At 40.3% G+C, this 25,698-nt stretch overlaps 4 protein-coding genes across 15 annotated transcripts in view; 2 read left to right on the top strand and 2 right to left on the bottom strand.

Moving 5' to 3' along the window:
• The first annotated feature begins 370 nt into the window (after positions 1–370).
• LOC6557047 (ribose-phosphate pyrophosphokinase 2) lies at positions 371–12,937 on the top strand. Of its 7 annotated transcripts, none has more exons than XM_032743031.2 (9): positions 425–531; positions 2,466–2,691; positions 6,814–6,997; positions 7,635–7,703; positions 10,161–10,271; positions 11,415–11,539; positions 11,602–11,800; positions 11,883–12,017; positions 12,084–12,937. In XM_032743031.2, the coding sequence occupies exons 2-9, from the start codon at positions 2,474–2,476 to the stop codon at positions 12,174–12,176; spliced, it is 1,134 nt and encodes a 377-aa protein (XP_032598922.1). In that variant the 5' UTR covers positions 425–531; positions 2,466–2,473; the 3' UTR covers positions 12,177–12,937. The 7 variants fall into 7 exon arrangements, with proteins under 7 accessions (XP_032598927.1, XP_032598922.1, XP_001984202.1 ...); XM_001984166.3 differs by lacking the exon at positions 425–531 and adding an exon at positions 1,268–1,591 and having other exon boundaries at positions 10,173–10,271; XM_032743032.2 differs by lacking the exons at positions 425–531; positions 7,635–7,703 and adding exons at positions 1,528–1,591; positions 9,380–9,403 and having other exon boundaries at positions 10,173–10,271.
• Positions 12,938–13,049: 112 nt separating this feature from the next.
• LOC6557573 (tubulin alpha-4 chain) lies at positions 13,050–14,941 on the bottom strand. The gene is made up of 2 exons (XM_001984165.3): positions 14,723–14,941; positions 13,050–14,653 (listed from the first exon to the last, which is right to left on the bottom strand). Exons 1-2 carry the CDS (start codon positions 14,723–14,725, stop codon positions 13,274–13,276), a joined length of 1,383 nt encoding a protein of 460 aa, XP_001984201.1. The 5' UTR covers positions 14,726–14,941; the 3' UTR covers positions 13,050–13,273.
• A 56-nt stretch (positions 14,942–14,997) lies between these two features.
• On the bottom strand, positions 14,998–16,284 carry LOC6557467 (UPF0046 protein C25E10.12). Its single transcript, XM_001984164.2, has 2 exons — positions 15,750–16,284; positions 14,998–15,676 (listed from the first exon to the last, which is right to left on the bottom strand). Exons 1-2 carry the CDS (start codon positions 16,133–16,135, stop codon positions 15,148–15,150), a joined length of 915 nt encoding a protein of 304 aa, XP_001984200.1. The 5' UTR covers positions 16,136–16,284; the 3' UTR covers positions 14,998–15,147.
• A 314-nt stretch (positions 16,285–16,598) lies between these two features.
• Positions 16,599–25,698, top strand: part of LOC6557536 (protein furry) — a 45,840-nt gene continuing 36,740 nt past the window's right edge. For 3 of the 6 annotated variants that reach the window (XM_032743025.2, XM_043215478.1, XM_032743027.2), the window contains exons 1-3: positions 16,599–16,922; positions 23,636–25,269; positions 25,328–25,668. In XM_032743025.2, the coding sequence (XP_032598916.1) occupies positions 16,829–16,922; positions 23,636–25,269; positions 25,328–25,668 (2,069 nt within the window). In that variant the 5' untranslated portion in view covers positions 16,599–16,828. Of the gene's footprint in view, positions 16,923–20,124; positions 20,577–23,635; positions 25,270–25,327; positions 25,669–25,698 lie in introns of those variants that run through there. The other 3 variants (XM_032743026.2, XM_001984159.3, XM_043215479.1) reach the window with 2 other exon arrangements.

The raw sequence follows: 25,698 nt of genomic DNA on the forward strand, positions 1-25,698 counted from the left end.
ATGCCCCAATTAAGTATATTTTGGTCTAGCTGTAGACTCAGAATTTTATCAGAGCTGATAACAGCCAGTAAACATTAACATTATAACTTGTCATAACCGATTTCTGTTTGTTTTGTGCTCCCCTTTATGGTTGCTGGGCACGTGTTTCGTTTGTTTTCTTTGCACAGTCGTTCGTTGTTGCCGCCAAGCTCCAACATACCAAAAGACGCTTGCCGGCGTCACGTTCACTCTCTCGCTCTCGCTCTCCCTTCTCTCTCTCTCTGTGTGTGTGTGTTTGCCTTCGATGCGCTCTCTTCTGTCGTGGTTTAAAACTTCATGACTCCATCGACAATGAAATCATTCAGCTCTTGCATTTTCATTGAAGCGGCTGCATTTGTGAAGTGCTGAAGCAGAATAAAAACAGCAACAACAACAACAACAGCAAAATCAAAGTGAAACGTGAGTAAGAAAAGAACCGTTCAACGCTCAATTTTGTTATTGTACTTAAAGTAAAAGTTATTTGCGACCGATTTGACTCTGCACATGTTTCAAGTAAGTTGATATTTTGATATGTCTGTGATTGTGTCTTTATTATTATTTTTTTCTTAGTGTGCGTTGTCAGCATGCTAAGAGCTGACACGTGGTTGCTCCACCTGCTCCCCTTCCCACTCTTTTGTTTTAATGCAGCGACGCCATTTGCATTTGCGTCAACAATACAAACAAACAAATCCCGAATACGTCATTCTCTGATAGCCATTTCTTTGCAAAAACAAAAACAGATAAAAAAAATCACTGAATGACATTTGAGCGCTGGCTTTAGTTCATTTAAATTTAGACATGAAAACAATTTGACAATTTTCAACGTACGTATTTCGCTTGTCTCGCACCAGCATCCAGTACAGTTGTACAATAACAGCAAGAACAAGAACAACGCCGATATGACGAGCCTCTTCAAAGAGGCACCGGCACCGGCTGACGTTTGGGAGCTTTACCTGAGGACAGGCTAAATAAATTAGTCATGCGTATTCAAAATGCATTTCACGAATCCCTCGTAATTGCAGCAAAACAGCTGTCATACTAAGAAACTCACAGAGAGAGAGAGAGAGAAAGAGAAAGAAAGAGAGCGAGTGAGAGAGAGGGAGGAGAATCAGAATCAGCGCAAGAGAGCAACGTCAAAAGCTTCTGACGCTAGCATCGTCGTGTCATCGTCGTCATTTGTGTGTGTGGGTGTATGTATGTGTATGTGTATGTGCTGAAACGCATACCTTGAAATGAAGGCGCTCAGTTTCAATTGTTCAGTCGTTGATTCCGTTGTTCTCTCCCTTGCTGCTGTCAAATCTACTGTTATAGTCACTCTAATAAATATAAATACCTATAAATCACAATATATTATATATAGTATACAGCTGTGCGAATTTTCCCTTACAAACGTGTGCGTGCTCTTCGCTCAAGCAGCTTTGCTCGCCGCGAACACCGAAACGTTTCTCAGTCGTGTATTACCGTTAGCAGCTGACAAGCCACGATAGAACGCGTCGTGTTTAACAACAGTGTTGAGAGTTGCGAGAAGCTTGCAGAATGCTGAATACAAAATGCTTAGAGTCCGAACAAAGTGGTGCGTAATATAATTGCCGTCAAATGAGTGTATGTCTGTTTGTGAGTGGCTGTGCATTGCTGCAAGGTTAAATAGTAAAAAAACCCCCAAAACCCCATGCAAACAGCTGTTTACGGCGTGAGCAAAGCTTTTTAGCACGCGCCTGTTTACATGCCAACATATTTTTTGCTTGTATAGCTGCAGCAGCGCAATTGCACTCACACAGTCATATGTAGAGAGAGATAGAGAGAGAGAGAGAAGGAGTACACGGCCTTATCAGGTAAGGTGAGCTTTTCAAGAGAGAAAACAATGTTGCCAGACTGCATGAAGTGTGAAGGATCTCTGCCAAATGAGTACATTTAGGCGAGTCACCGAAATAATAATTTATGTAATAATTTTCTGTGAGTTGATTAGTTCTTGAAGAAATATTTAGTTACCCTATATACAAAAAGGATATTACTAAATCTTTTTAGCATATTCAGAGTAGTATTCGCCCTGATCTGGCCACAACACGAAAGTTCGCTCACTCACACAGGTTGCGACAGCAATACGTCAAATAATCGCATGGTTTCTTGGGGTGGCTTTGCTATGGCTCTTTCTCACTCTCACTCTCACTCTCTCACAAAACACAGCCAAACTTTTCTCGCTGCCCACGACAGATGTATGAATGAATGAATATTTGGCGCGTGAGTGTGAGAGAGCGCCGCAGTCGCTGCTGCTGCTTACATGTACACCTCTCTTACAGACGCTCTCACACTCTCTTTTCTGTATACCCCACACACACACAAACACACATATATACATGTGTATGTGTATTCTTACTCAGAGGGAATGCGGCGACGTCGCTGCCGCTGCTTTTGCAAAAAATTTTTATAATAAAAACTTGTACTCGTAGATTGTGTGATGCCAGTACGTTCTGCTAATCCGATACGCGCTAGAAGTTTGATCCGAGACAATTTGGAGAAACAGGCTGGTTGTCTAAATCTAATACACTCCAGAATGCCAAACATTAAAGTGTTTTCGGGCACCTCGCATCCGGATTTGGCGCAACGTATTGTCGATCGCCTTGGCATCGACCTGGGCAAAGTGGTCACCAAGAAGTTTAGCAATTTGGAAACATGGTAAGCCAAAAATCAAACAACTAACTAACTAAATCAACAACAACAACAACAATGTGCCACATTATTATGTGATGAGTGCTACACAAAAAATAAATATATATGAAATTTATTAATTGTGTCCGTGTCCGTGTCACTGTTCTCCGTGGCTCCTTGACATTCGCTGAAGGTTGCTCTTATTGTGCTTTGTGCGTGTGCCATGCGTTTTCTCTCCTCTCGTAATTATTAAAGAGTTCTTTGTGTGTGTGTGTTTTTTGGTAATTTTTCGGGCATTGTTTCAATAAGTACTTAATTTCGTTTGTTTTTTGCCCTTTTTGTATTTTTTTTTACTTTGTATATTTATTGATTTAACAAGTGGACTGTACACCGTAGTCATTGGTTGCTTGCTTGCTGGTCGCGTTCGCCGTGGACGTCTTTGTGCCTTTGTGTGTGTGTCTCTGTTTGTGCGGCACACAAGCATACACTCTCACACATTCACACACACACACATACAGAGCCAATCTCACTCACGAGCGCGCTCTGGCAACACCGCCAATGTCGCGTGCAGTTCGCCAGGCGACACTGAAATTAAATAAAACTAAAGCACAACAATTTACAGATTGATTTCAGTTTTTAATTAAATTAGCATCTGGGGTATTTTTTCTTTCTGCTTCCACACAGCTTCAGTTGTCAACTCACAAACACAAGCAAGCGCAGAGCAAGTCAGCTGCTGTTGTAACAACAACAACAAATAATAATAATAATAATGTGTCTGACGCCTTATCAGCGCACGCAGTCTTACAATAAAAAAGTACCCCCTTAATATATGCAAGTTGTCGTTGGCATAATATTAATAAAATTAAACGTTGAATATTATACAAAATAAAATTAGCGAACAATTAGAGTGACAGGTAGAAAAAGAGAGTGCAGGCTTAGGAAATGAGGCAATGGCAAGAAAATTAGAGGTTATAAAATAAATAATGCGCGCTAAGCTTTTCGACATGATACGCGCTACACGCCAAATGAGCGTGTGAGTATTCGTATCATGTGTGTGTGTGTGTGTATATGTGTGTGTATGTATAAGAGCATGTGTTGCCAGTGCGTATGAGCATGTATTATGTTATGTTCCCGCTTACGCACACAGATGCAGTGCCACGCAACGCATATAAAGGTAAACTCCAAAGCGGACAGCAGAAAGAAGCAAGCAAAAATCAAACCACAACACGACACTGTCACGTTTTTTCACCAAAGAGAGCGCACACAAAGAAAGAGATACAGAGAGAGAGAGAGAGCGAGAGCCACTCAAAAGTCAGGCGACGCGACGTCAACGACGCCCCCACATGTTCGTTACGCTCACGCGTTGTATTCTCTCTCTCTCTTTCGTACACACGGCAGCTGAGGGCGACCCCCACGTGTGTGCTGCGAACGCAGACACAACAACACAGTGGTTGTGCTAATTGTTGTTGTTGTTGCTATTTGCGCTGCGCACTTGTCTGCTTGTTGTGGCTCTTTCTGGTTTGTTCTCGCGAGAGCTGCCGAGCAACAGCAACAGTGTAACTAATATGTTGACAGTTAGTTTACTCTTGTTGTTGTTGTTGATGCTATTTTTCTTGCACTTTGACTTGATTGAAGCGTTTTTTATGAGTGTGCAGATGGGCAATGATACAACAATAATAACAATAACAAATTGCTGGCTCGGCTATCAAGCAATGTGTTTAATAGGCACAAGCTATAATCGAGATTCGGCTTGAAGGGCGCTCTGCTGACGTCATTAAAATTCATATTTATTTGTGTATAGTCTGAATGGTATTTGATCAGAGATGTATCGAGGGAAGTTTCATTTTAATAGAGAAATTACACTTTAAGAAACGATTAACAGCGAGCAGTAGTTAAGAATAATGTTATTAAGTTAATTGCTTTTGCTTTTATGTATCCATTAAATATTTCAAGCATAAGAAGACATTAAGAGTTAGCCACAAATGACCTTGTCGAAGGCAACCCAAATCCAACCACCAATGCAATTATTCAATAATCAACAGCCAAATGGCCTCCAAAACTCTAAAGGTCACCACACGCAACTAACCCACATCAAAATTAATACATATACTATTTACTCGATTACAAACACCAAATTGAAATGTTTGATCGATAAGAAATTTGCGTGTTGTCGTCCAGCAAATGGGGTCGGGGAACGGCGATGAAGGGGGAGGGGGGGGGGCAGTGCTCTCTGAAAATGTGGAGCAATGGCTACAAACGAGCTGATAATTAGAGGCGAGAGCGTTTCAGATGCCAAGATATGAATTTAAAGCCAGCTAGCATCTAGTATATCCATCTACTATATATATTTGACTGATTGTGGCAAGCGTAAAGGCAAGTTGGCGACAGCGCCAGATTACATTATCACACACTCATTTAGACACATATAGACACACACACAAACACACACAGACATACACACAGACACATATGCACGTGTGTTCAACATGTCAGTTGTCTGGCAGCAACAAACTGAAAAGAAAAAAAAGCAAAAAGAAAAAACTGTCGAAACAGCTAGTTAAAAATACATGCAATAAAAAAAAGGAAAAGCAAAAGATAGAAGATAGAAGATGAGACCAGCTGCTTGCAGCTTCGAGACAAACTGAAAAACCACCACAGCGACATTGCGGCAGCTGCAACAGGGGCAATTGCCAGCGGAGCGGGATGGCAGGAGAAGGTGGGCAATGCTTGGACCTGGGCCAATAGAGGAACCCAAGAGTTCCTCACACACAGAACCCAAAGCCAAACACTGTTGGCATTCTGGCAATGCCAAACAGCGAAAGTGTTTTTTTCCGTGCTTTCTTTTTCCTTTGTGAAACAACAAGAAATGCATTCATTTCATGCAACGCCAACTGCAACGGCCGTTAAGTACGAAAAGAAAGGTGAGGGGGCCAAGTGGGCCCGGTGCAAATGCAATGCACTTGCATATCTCTAAAATCTAAACATAACAATGCGGCGTATGCGTTATATTTCAAACTGCACAACAAGCGAACTGATAGCCAAGCTGTACATAAATTGTGTCATGTTCGATTAGCTCAAATGCCGGCGTTAATGTCCATTTGTCACACCACAGTCATTAATTATTATATATACATATATAGAATATATATTTATATATATAAATTTGTGAAGGAAGCAGTCGCAGCAGAAAAAAGCGGAATTTGTCAGTATTTCTTTTTGTTTTTAATATTTGTTTTTTATTTTGTGTTTCCAATCGATTGACGGACGTTACGTTCGATTTTCTGGGCGTTGTTTTGCTGCTCGTAATTCAATTAACCTTCAATGCAAGCAACAATGGCCAATAAGTGTGTGTGTCTGTTTATATGTGTGGGCAATCATAAGAAACTAACAAAAATCACAACGTAAACAAGACAATAAACGAGAAAGTAAGTCGATAAAGTCGCCTGATGACTACCCAAAGAGTATCTATGTCAGCCGTATAACGAGTGTGATATTTGATCAGAGAATGAAACTCGGTTTTCAATTAACAAAATCCCCTTAAATTCTCAAATCATTTACAATTAACAAAATCCCCTTAAATTCTCAAATCATTTACAAGATTTTTAGTATGTTTTTAAGTTTTTTCTGAATTTTTACGCAACGAGCCGAAAGTTTATTTTAGGGTAATCTCGGAAAGAGCATTTAAAATGCCACATGCAAGAAGAGAACCAACCGCAAAAACCAGACAGGAGAAAACTTTAACGATGTGGGTGTGAAATGTGGCAAGGCACAAACACAAACGTACACATAAATACACACACACACACCTACACATGTGTATATAAAGGTCATTTCCCACATGGAGAAGAACGCATGCTTTTCACACACTCACACACAGGCAGCGTCCGTAAAATATTAAAGGATAGCTTGAGAAACTGTTTACTTTTTCTGGGGCAATATTTGCTCATATCAAATAGGGGGCTGAATAAACATTGGCACTTGTGGGTTTTTTCCACACACGCACACACACATAATATCTTGTAGAGAAGGACGACACTAGAAATGCTGAATGAAAAACATGGGAGGGAATTTTCTATTTTTTTATTTTCTATAATACGCAGCTAAATGTTTGAAATCCAATATGAAATAAACATTTCAAACCTATTTCAGTGTGGAGATCGGCGAATCGGTGCGCGGCGAAGATGTTTACATTGTGCAGTCCGGTTCTGGCGAGATCAATGATAATTTAATGGAGCTGCTGATCATGATCAATGCATGCAAGATCGCTTCAGCCTCTCGTGTTACAGCTGTGATTCCTTGCTTTCCATATGCCCGCCAAGACAAAAAAGATAAGGTAGGTCTGCCTCACAAAGATATAGATACACTCTGCCCATCGCCACCAAATCTCTTATTTTATATATAACTTTCCACACACTTGATATGAGAATATGCAAAACAAGTTTGGAGACAGTAAAGCATATAACTGTCCAATGTTAATAATCCACTTATCTATCGAAATATATCCATATATATATACATATTTAGTACTACTTATAACCAAACTACAAAAATATCTACATATATTTAATAATATATATTTTTTGATTTGTGCATTTTGCAATTCAAGTTGATTTTATTTGTTTTTTTTTTCCGACAAAAAAAATTGATTGCAAGGAAGCTAAGCTGTGAAGAAAATCGCAAAAATGTGGAAAATTTGTCTAGATCTATATAAATAATTTAAAACAATATTGTATATTTATACTTATACTATATATAATTATGTATTTTTTCTTCAATTAATTATGTTTATGCCGCCGTTTTCTACAACTCTTGGTGTTTACGAATCGACTTGCTCTTCCACGATCTCTTTCTCTCTCTCTCTCTCTCTCCCTCTATTTGTCTCTACCTGTCTCCCTCTCTCTCTATATATAAATATATATCTTTTTACCAACATACGATGTACGACCTACCTAACTATCTGTACTCTCCAGTTGGCGAGCAATGAGGAGAAAGAGGATAGCAAGAAACTTGCTAAGAAAAACTACGATTGGAAATTTAGGGTATTTACTTTATCATAGTGAAACTTTTAACAACAACAACAACTCAAACTTAAACTCACATTTCATACAATGAGAATATTTAATTTTCAATTTGTTTTGTTTTCAACAAGGAAATAAAAAATTGTACTAAGGCCAAAAATCTCATCCAACTCATTCAAGAATATCAAATTCCAAAAACAACAACTTGCAATCTGTTCCTCACCTGTGGGTTCTGGGCTCTTTTAAAATATCAAATAATAACTATGTATGTTGGTACAAAATCCATTCCATAACGCTTACTTATATATTCGATACTCAAAATTACCAAATTCTCAATGGTTTTTGAAAATTAGCTTTTGTCTTTTATGTTAAGTACACGTGCTGCATGTTCAACTAACTGAAACCAACAGAAAAACTATATATAAAGTATATATATATAAGTAAGATAAAACCCAGAAGAAAACAAAAAAAAAAAGTATGCAAATGCAATGAAAAGCGCAATAAGTACAGAATTTGACTACTTTGTAAGCAATGTAATATATATATAATAAAAATTTTTAAGCAGATTGGTAATAACGTAAACAAAAATTTCCACATTTTATTTTCTTTTTCATTAAATTCGGCGGCAGCGCTTCATTGCAAACAAAATTAAATATGATTTAATACTTATATTAACACAAAATGTATGTATATACTAAAATTTCTTGTCTGCTCGTTTGTCACATGTCTCCCTTGTTCTTTGCTCATACATATTATATGATATATTATATAATGTTTTTTGTTTTTGCACTCTTTGCACTTTTAATTTCCCAAAATGAGCACCCAAATAAAACAGAAAAAAAAAAACAAAAAACAAATCGGGTTCAACTCATCTTACAGCTGATAAGCTGACATCAGTTTGCGTTAGCAACCAAATAGAGTTTATATACTGATTGTGTTGTTTTTTTCCACAAATGTTATTTATTTATTTTCCAATAATGATAACCCATTAGGAACGTGACGTCAAGGGGATCCAATAACCCCCCGTCTATCTATATGTAACTGTATCTGATTAACTGCGCGCTTGAACCCGACTCTTACAAAATGTGCACAAATATTTTGCATTTTGCTGTAAAACATAATCTATAAAAAAGTGCAATGGCTATGAACTCAAAATGCATTTTCTTGACGTCGAATTAAATCGACTGCGACTGATTTGTCGTCTGATTGCAATGTAAATATTATTGTTATTAAGCGCAAGTCTAGCTGGGGGCAGGGATTCAAATTCGATTTTGTTTAGATTTGGATTTTAGATTAGTAGCTTACACTTAGCCATACATTATTTAATTATCCCCAATGAATTGTTGTTCAGTTTTCCCAATTCCTAAGTCCTTCATCATTGATAATATTCCTCATGATACTAACTGAAATTGATTTCTTTTAAGGATTTGGCACCAGTTATCGCACAACTTTTACAATAATTCCTTCAACTCCTCTCTTTATTCCACCAGCATTGTGTTTTGTTCTGATAAATGATTATTCTTCGGTTTTATTTTTATTTTTATTGTTTTTATTTCGATAAACTTGAAGAGAACATTTCACTCAAAACTTTTCATTTGTTCTTTTTCTTTTCTTTTTATACTTTTAAAAAACAATGTATAACCAAATACAAAACCAAAAAAAAAATACCATACAAATCTCTCTTAAAATGTGCTTAGGAGTTTTCAGCCAGACAATATACTGTGAGTAGTTTTCTGCGTCTCTGCGTTGGGTCTCAGCATTAATTTAACTAGCTTTCAGCAAAACAACAAAAAAAAAAAACTATCTTATACAATAATCCGAATAAGCTTCTTTCTTAACTGAACCGTTATCGTTTTTGTTTCTATTTATTTAAGTAAAGTTCCACTAATATTTTTTGCATGACAGCTGTTGGTTTTTTTTTGTTCTCAACTCTATTGGAAATTTAATTTAGAAATCTGGTTTCAAATTCGAAGAAAATAAAATCCGTTCATGTTATTTTGCACAATTTTAAGTATTTATTACTTAAATATATTAACCCAACTTTACTCTCTTTTGGATGTTTTTTTTTTAAATAACTGATGAGCACTTTCACTCATTTGGATCCTCACACACTTTCTCTTCCCACTCTCTCTCTCTCCCTCTCTCTTTCTGCTGCTCAGCAGTTTTCTCATCGTTGCATTTTGGGTGCACAACATTTTGTTGTCGTGTGTTTTTCTTATTATTATTATTATTTTGTCGAAAGTCAACGTTTTGTGTATGATATATGAATTGGAATTGTTACAAATTGATGTGTATATGTCTTATTAATTTGTTGTATCCATGGTTTACACTCATAATATGCCTAGCTCTGTAAGAAATAACGTTTGTATATATATATATATATATATATATATATATATATATACATAAGTCTAAGAATCCAATTATTCACTAACTACCCTAATGTTACATGATATATTCTCTATATTTTCTACGCTGGCCCATGCACAGAGCCGTGCGCCCATCTCGGCGAAACTGGTCGCTAATATGCTATCAGTGGCCGGTGCGGATCACATTATCACCATGGATCTACATGCCTCACAGATTCAGGTAAGCCATCCACGGAAATACACACATATCCATTTATTAATCAGCAACTGTTCAAAAACACGATTAACGATAAAGGGGCTTGTGGGCGTTAAACAAAAATTTTGTCCGATTTTATAATCACAATTTTCAGAAACGCCCAAAATGATAAAAACTATTTAAATTAGTTAGGACAAAGAACGAAAGTTTGTGCAAATATTAGAGTACTTCGTGTCGAGTGTTCCCTTCGAGTGGCGGCTTATCATTTAGGAGCGATGTTTCCATGGAATAAATACGCATCACTAGCTTGGACACAAGATCAAATAGACACTTAATGTGTCAATCCTTTTTCTGGATGACATCTTCGAGATGCAGCACCTTCTGTATGTCATCGGCCATCTTCTTTTCGTTGGCTTTTACAACTGCAACGGCAGCTGCCGCCTCTGGCTCAATGTCGGTCTGAGTCTGTGATTCTGTCATCTCCGTTTCTGTTTGGGTCTGTCTCTCCATTTGGCTCTGTTGCGGCGTTGGCTTCTCCTCCGCCCCCTCCAACTTCACCACCTCCTCCGCCTTATTGCACACAAGTTGTCTTTTGAGCGGAGTGCTCTGCGAACGTGAGCCCAATTGAAGGCTATCACGCTGAATGCACATCAAATGATGCAGCAGCGATTTGATCGCATCCAAATTGCCCGTGGCCAGTTGCACTAACGCCGGACGCCTCAGTATCAAACCGGTGCGACGCAACACCTTCAGATTGAAGGTCTCCCAGTTGTGGATCTTGAGCTCGGAATTGCCGTGAGATGTATAGTTTCGCATGTCGACCAACTTGCCATTGAGATTGTTCTTGAAGAGCAATGCCATATTGACCACATCGGAGAGTTTGCGCAATGTGCGATGATTCAGCTGAATATCTTTTGCGATCAGCCAGCCATCCAGATCCTGTTGCTCCACTTCACTCAAGCTGCGCGAGATTTGCATCTCTCTCACTCGCTCTATGTATAAAGTTAAAATAATTTCGTACAAGTTTTTGAGGCAATAGCCCAAGTAAAGGTAATAAAATTTTTTTGGTTTTAAGATCTGTCTGGTTTTGTTGTGTGTAGGCAGTTCTAGTAGACAGCGCTCTTGCAGGTTGCTATATTCAATTATGTTTTATGTGTTTACTTGTAGGGTTTCTTCGATATACCAGTTGATAATCTCTATGCTGAGCCGGCGGTACTCAAATGGATCAAAGAGAACATTCCAGAATGGAAAAATTCGATCATTGTATCACCCGATGCCGGCGGCGCCAAGCGGTAAACTAAATTTCGAATAAATATAAAATAGATTTGTATTTAATATATGATTTCTTGTTTAGTGTAACCTCGATAGCGGATCGCTTGAATGTGGAATTCGCGCTGATACACAAGGAGCGCAAGAAGGCCAATGAGGTGGCATCGATGGTGCTGGTTGGTGATGTCAAGGATAAGATTGCCATATTGGTCGATGATATGGCGGATACGTGCGGCACAATTGTTCATGCCGCCGATCGTTTGGTCGAGGCCGGCGCCACCAAGGTGTGTGGTCCCAGCAACCAACAAACACAAGCAACAACATGAACAACAACAACAACATCGTGTTAATTTTACTGATTTCCAGGTGTATGCAATCCTGACGCACGGCATTTTCTCGGGTCCGGCGATTTCGCGCATCAACAATGCCTGTTTCGAGGCGGTCGTTGTGACCAATACCATACCACAGGATGGTCATATGCGCGATTGCCCCAAGATACAGGTAAGCACGATTGCAAATCAACTCTCTCACTCTGATACTTACAACAACATTCCAATTTTCTCTCAGTGCATTGATGTGTCGATGATGTTCGCCGAGGCCGTTAGACGGACACATAATGGCGAGAGTGTCTCGTATCTCTTCTCAAATGTTCCATATTAAGCGTTAGATGCAAATCCCAACAGCAACTACACAAACAAACAACAACAACAACATCAACAACAACAATAACAAACACCACCAGCAAACAACATTACAACAACAAGAACAAGCAGGAAACAATTACCAGTTGCAAATTCAACAAAACAACAATTTAAAGCACCTTTTGCCATCATTCATCGTTATATATTTTTTATTACCTATTAACTATGAGATAAACATATAACAAACAAAAAACAAAATCACTAATCGTCATTATGTAATTATATAAAGTAGTATAAAGTACATAACAACAACAACAATTGCACACTTAATTGCCTTCTTTTTGTATACAACCAAACAAAGAAACACGTTTTTCTTATTTGTTAATCTTTTTTCCTTGAATAATTGAATATCGCATTTTGTAAAAGATTATCAGCTCTTAGAGAGACAGTTAGTTGTATAGAAAATATGTAGTTAAAAATACACATAACACACACACACACACACACACACACGCACTCATGTACACTCACTCACTCACACACACACACACACACACACACAAGAAACGAAATATTGTAATTTTACACCGTGCAACAACTTTTTGATGTTTCTTGAACATAAGTCTTGATGAGAAAAAAAAAAACAAAAAAAATTACAAACCGAAAGCAAAATTCTTGCAAGTTCAAAACAAACTAAAATTTTAGTAAAATTAAGTAAATAAGAAAAGACAGAAACACAATTGAAAAAAGCAAATTAGCAACTAGGCGTTTAAAACAAACAAACGACAAAAAAAAAAAAAAAAATTAAAAAAAAGTCAAATAAAAAAACATTCAAGAAAACTAGGCAAAAGTACAATTTTTTTTATGTCTTCTCACAAATTCAAAACAAGAGAATTTTTGGAGTTGCTCTTTATTGGAATGAATACGGTTGTATACGATATATATTACAGCATATATATATATATATATATATATACATATAACTCACATTAGTTTATTAACCTCTAAGCTCCGGCTGGGGTTATAATTCGTTGGCTTAGTTCCTCCGTTTATTCATTTCAATTGACATTAACTTCAAAACAATGGTTTATTGATAATAATTACATGGAGGCTCGACTAAAATTCAACATCCTCCTCCTCCTCCTCGTCGTTGTTCAGGCCGACCTCATTAAAGTCAGACTCGAGCACGGCGATATTCTCGCGAGATTCGCTGAACTCGCCCTCCTCCATGCCCTCGCCCACATACCAGTGGACGAAGGCGCGCTTCTTGAACATCAGATCGAACTTGTACGACAGATTGGAGAAGGCCACCGCTATCGCTGTCGTATTGGAGAGCATGCAGCAGGCGCGCGAAGTGGGCGCCAAATCACCGTCCTGGACAAAGGCGGGCCGTTCATAGTTGATGCCGATCTTGAAGCCCGTCGGACACCAGTCAACGAATTGAATGTGTCGCTTCGATTTGATTGCCGAGACGGCAGCATTCACATCCTTGGGCACCACATCTCCCCGATAGAGCATGCAGCAGGCCATGTATTTGCCGGCACGCGGATCACACTTTACCATCATGTTGGATGACTCGAAGCAGGCATTCGTCAGCGATGTAATTGCGTGCTGCTCGTGGGCAGCACGATCCGCTGACATGAGCGGAGCGTACGCGACGAGGGGGAAATGGATGCGGGGAAAGGGCACCAGATTCGTTTGGAACTCATTTAGGTCAACATTCATGGAGCCGCTGAAGCGCAACGAGGCCGTCGTCGAGCTAACAATCTGGGCAATCAACCGATTCAGATTCAAATATGCTGGCCGATCAACGCCAAGCTTATTGTTGCATATATCATAGATGGCCTCGTTGTCCACCATGAAGACGCAGTCCGCATGCTCGATGGTCGAGTGGGTGGTCAATAAGGCATTATATGGCTCAACCACGGCCGTGGACACCTTGGGCGATGGATAGACGGCAAAGTCCAAGCGGCACTTCTTATTGAAATCGCTGGCCAGGCGCTCCATGAGCAGCGACGTAAAGCCGGAACCGGTGCCGCCGCCCATCGAGTGAAAAATGAGGAAACCTTGCAGACCGTCGCACTGCTCGACAATCTTCTGGAGTCGCGATGTCACCTTATCGATTACCTCCTTGCCAATCGAGTAGCGGCCGCGTGCAAAATTATTCGCTGCATCCTCCTTGCCGGAGATGAGCTGCTCGGGATGGTAAAGATCTCGGGTGGCGCCGGTGCGCACACTATCGATCACCGTTGGCTCCAGATCCACAAAAATGGAGCGGGGCACCTGCTTCCCGTTGCCCGTTTCCATGAAAAATGTGTGCGCATCGTTGGCCGTGGTGCCTTGGCCAACGCTGGAGCTGCTGCCGCTATCGACCAGCTGCTCCTCCGACTTGCGACTGCCATCGAGATTGATGCCATGTTCCAGCAGATACAGTTCCCAGCAGGCGTTGCCAATCTGTATGCCGCACTGGCCAATTTGTATGGAGATTACTTCGCGCTTTAATCGAAACAAATTTGGGACATTTTTATGTTTGTTAAACGGTTTATTTTAACACAAGCAGCTCACCATTTTTTATGATTTTAATAGATACAAAAAAAACAATTTAAAAGACGGCAGCAAATTGCAAATGGATCTTTTCTTTTCTTCGCTCAGTCACGATGCAGCACAAAATGGCAGCTCGCTGCAGAAACTGGATAAGTGCCGTTACAGTGCCGGGCACAAAGCAAACTGTCAAAACTGTTGAGCAGCTGCAGAGTTGAATTTGTGTTCTGATCTGCAGCAGGTGTGAAACCAGACTAAGTCGTCCGAAATTAAAGTTACAGTAGCGAGTGGTGCGAAACTTGGCTAATAAACTATTGGCAGCAAAACGGGATTTTTTAATGAGCATTTGATCAAATCTAACTTAAAATATACAATATTAAAAATAAATTCCTTGTTCTCCTGAGTGGCAACTAAAGTCGAAATAAGCAAAACAGTGTTTGCTGCACCTTCTAATTCTTGCTAATACCTGGCGGCAGCATCACATCAAAGACAATTGGTGGATTGTTGGGCATATAGTTGATGTTGCACGTGGAGGCGTTCACATAGATGATACGACCATCACTGGTAATGCCATAGCCCTCGTGGACATGCCCAAAGACATGATATTTGGGCTTCACCCGCTGCTGCACGCTGCTCAGCAGCTCCACGCAGCCCGCTCGGACGCCCGAGCAGCACAGATCTCCATGTCCAACGGGCGGCGTGTGGGTGACGAGTATATCAACGCCAGCGGGTATCTGATTCCATTTGTCCAGGCAGGCCACACCACGCGGTACATTGAAGGCCCATCTGCAGAATTCTGGTTGCCAGGGCGTGCCGTAAATGCGAATGCCCCACAACTCGAGCAGCTCATCCTCCAGATAGATGCAGTTGGTCAGCGCTTCGCGTATATTCGGCGTATTCACCGCGCTCTCCATGCACTCCTTGTCGTTGCCTAGCGTGGGCAGATCGTCCAAGACGCTCATGCCCGTGTGCTTGGAGCTAATTGTTGCAGAATGAAACAAAGATGATATCAGTTAGGATCAGTGGATATATTTCCTGGCCTGTCTCCTACCGTTCCTTGTTCTGTCCCTTGTTCTGAAAGGGGTGCGTGAAGGTGCGATCAAAGCTGAGCTCGTGATTGCCAGCAATCACAATCTTGTGCCGGTGCGGCAGTGCCCCAATCCAGTTGTTGAACTCGACGACTTCCTGCAGTTGGCCGCATTTAGTAAAGTCGCCGGCATGAATGAATATATCACCATCGGGTATATCGAACTTGATGTAGGGCGTCAGCGAGTGCGTGTCTGACATGCAGACGACACGCGCCTTGTTCGGAGCCACCGTCGTCGTTGGTGGCTTCATCACCACTTTGATGACCCGTTGGTTTTTGCTGATCTGCTGCCACGCTGCTGTGGGGTCGCGGGTCAGCGGATGTACGGCGACAGGTGGTGTTGTTGTCATTGTCGATTTTAATTCAACATGATAGTCGCTATCTGTATCGTTGACTACCCCGTATTTGTTTTCAATTTAGTACACTGAGATTTGTCGATAAAAGATAACAAAATTCGCACAAGCCAAGAAAAGTGACTAACAGCTGCCCGCTAGGGTTGTCAATGCAGCTCAAGCAACTCGACAAATTAGTGCTCGGCGTTGCGCTTAAGATAAAACCTAATATAACTATTTGTGCAATTTGCAAGCATTTTAGTGACTAACTAACATATGTATGTATAATCTAGAGGAGTTAAATTCGCATTTGTTGTTGCTGCATTAACTTTGTGACGTCATGGCTAACAGCCTGCTCACCGGGTGGCAGCGCCGCTTGCTAAACAAAAATCAGCTGTGAGTACTGACACTCGGTGTCTCTGCTTCTTGCCACTTCTATCGTATTGTAAATTTTTCGTTTGCCCATATTTTGTCTAATTTATTTACAATTCGCCAATAATTGCACTTAATTGTGTGTGTGTTTTCATCGAGTGCTTAAGTGCAAGTGCACCAGTGGCCACAGCTCTCGTATGCAACGCGTGCAAAAGTGAATGTTGTAAAGCTTAAAAAAAAGAAGAAAAACAAAGATGGCTGCAAAGCGCAGCCAGTTGTTGGTCTAATAACTAAATAAATATAACTGGGTTTGTTGGCCCAGCTGAGAGCAGAGCAGAAATGGAACAATCGTTGGAATCGTTGCAGCCGCAGTCTTTGGACGCATTGCTGGACGCCAGTGGCACCAGCAGCAGCATGATAGCAGGCGTTGCAGGTAAGTTCTATTTTGGTGCGAACTAATTGCCTCTGCCTCTGGGTGCAGTCGCAGTCGCTGTCAGCGTTGCTGTCGACGTCACTGCTAATTGTTTACGCCCACCTTTTTATCTCTTTTATGCAAGTGTGAGTGCATGTCTGTGTGTATGTGTGTGTGCATATACCACCTGGCTTCCTTTTGCATTCCTTCTCTCCCCTTTCCCCACCTCAGTTAGCACTTTGCGTCGGCGCTTTTGCGTCTGTCAATTTTGTTTCCTCATTTCTTAAGTGATGATTCACTTTGATTGCGTCTTCTCCTTTGGAGGAAGGCAAAATGAGCATTTTATGGCGCATTCGGCTGTGTGTAATTGACTCGCATTTTCTGACCATTGTTCTTTGACTCTTGCCATAATTTATTGCACTGCTCAACTTTGTGCGACGCAATTTTTTTATTGTGCCTCGACAGCATTTGGGGCTGTTATTTACCGTTTCAATTTACAGTTGGAGGAGTTGAGCGCATGCTTGGCAGAGGCAGAGACAAATATCCCCCCCTTCTGTCTCTTTCCCCTCGCTCTTAAGCCTATCCTACGAACACAGACACACGCTCAAGAGAGTAAAATGGCTGATCACCAAAAGAAATACACACACACACACCACTAGCTGTTTGGGGCTGCGCTGACCTAGACCCAGTCATGACTTTTGTTGTGGGTGTGCAGCTCTCCCACTCTCTCTCTCTTGGTGTCTCTCTCTTACACTCTTTCACTCATTTCGGTATTTCTCTTTCGCCCATTCATTCACAAAAAGCCAAAGCAAATAAAATAAAATGACAGACAGCGCGCGCAAAAACATAAACCTTGATAATGACATTCACAACAAAAGCAAAAAGAACGTCAGTCTGTCTGTCGGTTTGGTCACAACCTCTGGCACTTATCCAACGGACATTCTCAGCTGTTTGCCCACTGATGGTGCAAAATTAGAAAAGAAAGAAAAAATAAAAACAGTTTCGCTGCTCGTCAAAAGTCAAATGTCGTATGAGTGAGTGAGCTCTCTTCAATCTCCTCACCTCAACTTACCTGAGCACCGCACCAATTGCATAAGTTGTGCGCGTTTCTCACTCAGTCTTTGTCTTCGTCTTTGTCTCCGTTTCAGTCGCAGTCCTGAAGCTCCAAAGCTCATTTGTTTGCCAACGCGCCAAGTGTCAAGTTGCTGCAGTGCGTTTTACTGCTCTTCGTGTGTTCGTCTTCTGCTTCCTCGGGCACCCTGCATCTGTATAGTGTGTGTGTGTGTGTGTGCGTGCGGTTGTGTGCGCGGGTGTGTGTGAAGGCTCGTTCCGGTCGCGTGTTGTTCGTCATCGCGTGTAATTTCTTTGCTTTTGTTTTTGTTTCTTTTTTTTTGCCAATTTCTGGAGCGTTTGCTGATTTATGTGTGGCGTGGGCGTGATGTAATTTGCAATAAAAACAGTTAACTAACACTTAGGCACACATATAGAAAGAGAGAGAGAGAGAGAGAGACAGGGGAAGAGTTAGAGGCAAATACAAAATGTGTTAATTCCTCGAGCCTTTTTTTAAATATATTTTTTACAAATATTTCCTCAAGTTGTGTGATTTTTTGTTTTGTATGGCTTCCAGCACAGTTAATAATCAATTTAGTTGTTTATTGTTACAAAAATTGTAGTGTTTGCATGATTAGCAAAGCTTTGCGAAAGAAGGCAACACTGTAAAACGACAACAAATTGAAAACAAAAATAAACAATAAAAAAACGGCAAATATTTGCCTAGAAATTTGCGCACACAAAGAAAAACAAATACATACATTTAAAGTTGATTTATGTAATGTGGGCAAATGCATAAACAAAAAAAAAGGGCGCAACTGAGAACGGGTTATACAATGTAAGCGTCAGCCTTCGTTTTCTCGTGTGTGTTGGTTTGTTTGAGATTACGATTACGCATACGCAGCGTGGTACGAAATAGTATGGAAAACGTAGCAAATCCAAATGCCAACCCCCCATTGACTAATTGTAATGGGGTTTGTCACAAGCTGCGTGTCGGTGGATCTAATTTATGTTAATGTCTCGAATATTAGTGACAGAGTGCGACAAACTCAGCAGCAGCAGCAGCAACAGCAACAAATAATGCTAATCATTGTGCTTTACAGCTGCGCTGTCGACGGCACCTGCTCAGCTGATTGAGTTGTTGTTACTTTTTTTTTGTTTTTTTTTTTTGCTGTGCGGCTTTTTTCCAATTCGCCGCTGGCAACAGCTGTTTCATACTCACGCTCTCATCGACTGACTGTTTTAGCTCTCTCTCTCTCTCGCTCTCATTCAGTTGCTGTTAATCATAATTTTAAATTTACAATTATCGTTTGTTTTGGTTTTGCGCTTTCAATTTGCGAGAGCGCGCGATTTGTTCTTTGGTTTTTTTTTGTTTGTTTTTTTTTTTCTTAATTTTGTTTTTGATTCTTGCTTTGCGTTTGCTCTTTTGTTGCTGTTGTTGCTACTTATTACTCGAATTTATTGTTGTTGTTCGCGTCGCTGCCGTCGCTGCTTGGAACTTTTTGGGAAGAGCGCCGTGCGCGTTTTCGCCGCAGTCGAAATTTGTCGTCGCCCGAGTTCGCCTCGCATTTAGCATTTTACGTTTTCAACGTTTGCGCCGCGCGTATTGAGATTTATATACATATAATGTATATTTGGTGTTTTTGTTTCTAACCGACAGAAATTGTGTTTAGTGAGTGATGTGAACGTGAAGATATATGTACACACCTATAAATATCCCCACTCATACATACATATATATAAATAAATAAATACACATTGAATTGACTCGAAATTGTAATTTGACAACAGAAATTGTTTGTTTTCGTTGTTGTTGTTGTTGTCATCAGCGTCGTGTGTCGATTTCAAATTCAAAACGCTGAGCTCATTTTTTGAGACGCCTTTAAACTGGCTAATTAGCATAAAAAAGCATTATAAACACATACATCAAAGCGATTCTAAAGCTGTGAAAATTACCAATAATCGTTATTTTTGGTATTTATATACGTATATCTAACAACAGAAATTTATGAACAACTGTTGGGCTTGTTATTGCTACTTATCGATACGAAACTAATCTCGGCCTGCTAAAGTCTTTTATGTACAAGTGTTTTATTTAATTTATTTTTATTTGTTTTTTTTTTGCGTATAACAAATCCAAAATTTTGTCGTACCGTTTAAGTTTTCGATTAACGTCACTGGCGAATTGGTGACACATTTATGAGCTGACCGTTCTTATCAGCTAACAGGCAGCGTTAAACAGCAATAACAACACACCACAAATAGTAATCCTGAATTGAAGGCAACCAACAGAGAACAGAAATCAGAAAACAACACACAGACCGCTGCAAAATTAATTACAACTCATAAATATAAACTTGCGTTTAGATAATAGAAAGGGCACAATACGGTTCACGTGCCACTAATTACCACCGAGTGCTTAAGTTTATTTAATCGTTCCAAACGCAACCAAGGCAGCCAGCTATTTGTATTGTGCATATTTTTGTGTTGTGCTCTCTTTGTGTGAGTTTCATCGTAAGTTTGCGAATCTGCCTGGGCATCATTTTCCTAGCTGTGAATATTTTACAAATTTATGCGCCAGTTTCATGTTATGGAACTTTCAATGGACACCAAAAAAACTAAAAGGTAACAAACATAAATATATGCATATGTATAGCTACAGTTCTCACTTCTCCCTCAAATCCATCTTTAATATGTTGCAAACTTGTCAAACTAACTGGCAAAGAATGCTATTTGATCTGTGTGGGCTTCGAAATTGTTCTGAAAATTTCTCGGAAAAAGCGTATTTACCAAATTCTTTTTCCCCTTAACACAAAGAAAATCAATAAAATTTCAAATCAATTCCACGAAATCTGTTTTTTTTTTTTTTTGGTTTTGTTTTTCAGTTCGTTTATTTGCATTTGTTGTTCAATAAAAAGCGGCTTGAACTTTGTGTTTGCCTGCAAGCAACAACAACAACAATAACTACTCCTAAACAAATCATAAATTTCTACAAACAATGCTCTACAATTTATGCCGATAAGAATTTCCACAAAATTTCTCGTTGATTGTATTCTTTACAAAATTCACATTTTCAAAAATTGCGCATTGGGAAACCGAAAAAAAGATACACAAACATTTTTTTTTTTGCCACTGCTGCAGTTTTTAAACTTTTGGCCCACTGAAATTGGATGAGAGAATCAGAGACGTATTGAGAGTGTTGGGTGCAAGGGGAAGGGGCACAGAGATCTAGAGGAAAGAGTCGTGTTGGTCGCATGTCTCTGCCAAGTTGTTGTTGTTGCTGTTGATGATGTTGTTTGTTAAATGACACATCCATGGCGCATTTATAAGCAGAATTTCAGTCGTTTTCCATTCGTTTCTTTCACTTGGAGAAGGAGATTTTTGTTTTCTTTTGGGAACCGAGCGTGTTAATACGTTATTAATAATATACACAAACAAATGGGTGAATCTGTCTTTGCTGTCGGTTTGGATTTTATATTTTTAACGCTATTTTCCATATTCTCTGCGTTTTTGTATGCCCAGCATTTTGGGTGCATGGGGAAGTTTGTTAATGATAATGATTTGTCGAGCTTCTATTCAAGATCTATTTAAAGGTTATTTTGTATATAAATCTTTACTATCAAGTTTTCTATTCATATTTTGAACATATTTCGAACTCATATTGATTTATTATTCTCCCAGAGCTGTGATTTTATTATCAATGTCAGCATTTAAGGGTAGGCATAACTGGGTATTACCTAGTCGTGCTCGCTCAACTGAAACGTTTCAGGTTTATTTTTCTCACATAGCTCATGTGTTCTACATGTTTAGATAAATGTCGAACAAAAATAAAGCCACCTTTTATTGCATTTAGAATTAGGGAAAAATCGAATTTTCATTTATTTTTTTGAATATTTTGCGCAAGTTTCATGACAGCTTCGCCTGTCTGTATATATATATACAGAAAAAGAAAACATTTCTCTTACGTAACTGACGCTTTTAAAGTTTATCAATTATTCAGTGACAAGCGGTACCTTTGCCCTGAACTTCGACAGTGACCTTTGAGTGCCGTATTAGTCCTTGATGTCCTGTGGAACAGCTGACGGTCGTGTGTCATTGGATATTGGTGCCTGTCTTGCCACACTCCTCCTCACTGTGGCATATCCATTTAACCCACACCATAATTTATGCCATGTATTATTTATATTATTATAGCTTTCTATAATTCAAACGTTTGTTGAGCTGTTAGATTTTGACGTTGTTGTCATTATTCATGGTGTTGTTGCTTTATAATGACATCCAAAGGACAACAGCAATATTGGGAGTGCACTTGAGGCCAAAGCTATTGATTGATTTAGGCTGTAAGGCGTCACTCTTACTTCTTATACTTATATAACTTATACTTGGCCAAGTAATACGTAATATTTGTATTACAAAAGGAATACGTGTTGTCAAATGAGTGATTTGAAAAAATATCCTAAAGTTGGTTAAACTAAAAAGTATGCCGTGGAAACAAATGTATAAATAAATGAATTTTAGTTCGATAAACTAATCTAAACTCTTCATCAATTACTAAATTGTGTTTCTACAGTATTAATCGACTGATCAAACTCTGCAATCTGCAATTATCCAATTATATTTCATGTAACTCAATTCCCCGAATGTCTGAATGAATACTTTGTCACAGACATGAACTTCTGCTGAATCTCAATTTTAGATATAATTAAGTAGGGTACACATACTCATAGGAATTTTGAACTGCTTTTGATATATATATATATATATATATATATTGAAATTGGCTTTTGCGGTTGAACTGTTATCATAAAGCATGTTTGAGTTTGTGTTCCAAGGCGCCAAGATAAAGAGACAATGTGTTTACTTTGAAGTAATGCATTGAGGAAGAGCTAGCTTCAGTTTGCTTGTGTTTGTCATTGGTTACTGTGTATGGATTGACAGATTGACAGATCGACAGATTGATGGTGGGGTGCCGTCATCAATCGAAGTAACAATCTGCACAAAGCAAAACAAAACAAAACAACTGTTTTCCGATATGTATTTTTGCCAGACATGCGATATGACGATAATGAATTCATGTTCTATGCATCGTTAACATTTCCTAATTAAGATACAGCGAATGTGGCAAATGAACAAATGGACTTTTAACGATAACAAACGCCATATGACACAACGTCCATAGGGTATTGCATTTCCTCACTAACGTTTTATACACATTTATGTTTAGGTTCGTCACGCTACACCTCGAATTCCAAAAAGGCATTGCTTTTCGAAATCGGTTCAGTTTTGAAGTGGATTTGATTTTGGGAATAGAACTCTAACATGCATTTGAGTTTCGTTGTGTGTGGGTTAAATAGAAACACACCCACAAAAATAAATACATTATGCTGATGATGATGATGAGATAATAATATTTTCTATTTGCAGATTCATTTTGCCAAACGTGTGTTAACTAAAAAAAGCTTGGGTAAAAAATAACTCTTTCGAGTTAACAATTTTTACAAACACGCACACACTCACACACATACATGAGCTATGTTGTCGCTAAGGGGAAGTTGTAGGGGGGGAAAGTGTAGTTATCTGTAATGCTTTAAGCAAATATATATATGAATCATTTCGTAGATACATAGATGATAAGATATGAGATCCATTTACAATTTATTGTATTTGTACTTCGTTCCACACAGGCACAAATCAAAATCCAAATGAGCAACACGTGAGCGAGGCCGCCACAGTTGTTGTTGGTGCTGCGGCTATTGGCTCACCAGCAACGACCAGTCCCAGTACAACACCAGGAGCTGCAGCAGCAACATCAGTAGCAGTAGCAGCAGCAGCAGCAGCAGTAGCAGCTACACCAGTGGCAGCAATAGCAGCAACAACTACAACAACCACCACACCGACGAGGAGTCCACAGCGCAGCGTTTATCACGAAGATGGTTATCAGGCCAGCGGCGATAGCGTTGATAACGAGTCACAGCTGGAGTCAAACGGTTCGCCTGCACAGCGTCATTCCATTAACTCGGGGGATTACACCTCAACGCCCAAGTTAGGCCGCATTGGACTCAATGGATCGGCGGCCGCAGCAGGAGCCGCATCAGTTTCAGCCACAGCGTCAGCCAATGCTAGTGGCACCACATCGCCCATAAATTATCAAATACTTAGTGACGACTACCCTTACAGCATAGAGTATGAGTCACAATACCAACATCAGCAGCAGCAACAACAACAACAACAGCAGCAGCAGCAACAGCAACCATCGCTGACTAATCAGGAATTATCCGTTACTGTCCAAGCAACGGCTACCATCAGCTATAGCGTAAATCGTCAGAGTTACGCCTCACCACCAGCATCGGCAGCATTGCCACCGTTGATCATACCACAACGTCAGTCGCTGTTGCCTTGGGGCGCACATTCGCGCAGTTCCATTATCAACGTTTTGCCCAGCTATACACAGGCCGAGATGCATGCCCTGGCGGCCAGTGTGGTCAGCGTTGAGCTGACTGCACCACGACCGGGTGAAATTGTTATGCGAAATTTGTTTAGTGATTTCACGGCGCAGGCGGAGAAGAAAATCGAGCTGGTCATGCTGGAGAGCGCCGACAAGAATCTATCAAAGCTGTTGCAACGTGGCGAGGATCAGCAGTTTGATCAGCTGCTCTCCGCTTTAGGCTCTGTGGCTGAGCATTGTTTGCCCTCGCTGTTGCACACGCTGCTCGCCTGGCATCGTCGTCAGCTGTCCGACATGGAGATCAAGAATGATCTCAAGAAACCGGCGACAGGCAGCAGTGTTCAGTTGGTGAACAAGACCAGTGTGGATCTCGACTTTCAGTTGCAACGGCGCGAGGCGGCTTTGGAGTTTATATTCTGTTTGGCGCTAATTGAGATACTCAAGCAGCTGCCATTTCATCCGGGCCATGAGGATCTGGTGCGCAGCATTGAGAATTTGGCCTTCAAGCACTTCAAGTATAAGGATGGTCTGCAGAATAATCCCAATGCGCACAATATACACATGATTGCGGATCTCTATGCGGAGGTGATCGGTGTTCTCGCCCAGAGTCGGTTTGCATCGGTGCGCAAGCGTTTCATGTTCGAGCTGAAGGAACTGCGCGGCAAGGAGGCCTCGCCGACAACGACACAGAGCATCATTAGCCTGTTGATGGGCATGACGTTCTTTCGCGTCAAAATGGTGCCCATTGAGGAGTTCGAGGCCTCCTTCCAGTTTATGCACGAGTGTGGTCAGTACTTTTTGGAAGTGAAAGATAAGGATATCAAGCATGCTCTGGCTGGTCTATTTGTGGAGATTCTAGTGCCGGTTGCGGCGGTAAGTAAATGAATTTATTTACTCAAATTAATTACTAAATTATCCCATACACTTGCAGGCCGTCAAAAACGAGGTGAATGTGCCGTGTGTGAAGAACTTTGTGGAGCTGTTGTATGTGCAAACGCTAGACGCTTCAACCAAGTCAAAGCATCGCCTGGCGCTCTTTCCACTGGTCACCTGCCTGCTCTGCGTATCACAGAAGGCGTTTTTTCTAACCAATTGGCATTACTTTTTGGCCATGTGCTTGAGCAATCTCAAGAATCGCGATGCGAAAATGAGTCGTGTAGCGTTGGAGTCGCTCTATCGCCTGCTCTGGGTCTACATGATACGCATCAAGTGTGAGTCCAACTCGGCTACGCATTCGCGACTCCAGAGCATTGTCAACTCCCTGTTTCCCAAGTAAGAAATCGTATTACGTAGTTCAAAGAA

Source organism: Drosophila grimshawi, unplaced genomic scaffold, assembly GCF_018153295.1.
Source record: "Drosophila grimshawi isolate 15287-2541.00 unplaced genomic scaffold, ASM1815329v1 contig_44, whole genome shotgun sequence".
In the NCBI taxonomy this organism is placed as follows: domain Eukaryota; kingdom Metazoa; phylum Arthropoda; class Insecta; order Diptera; family Drosophilidae; genus Drosophila; species Drosophila grimshawi.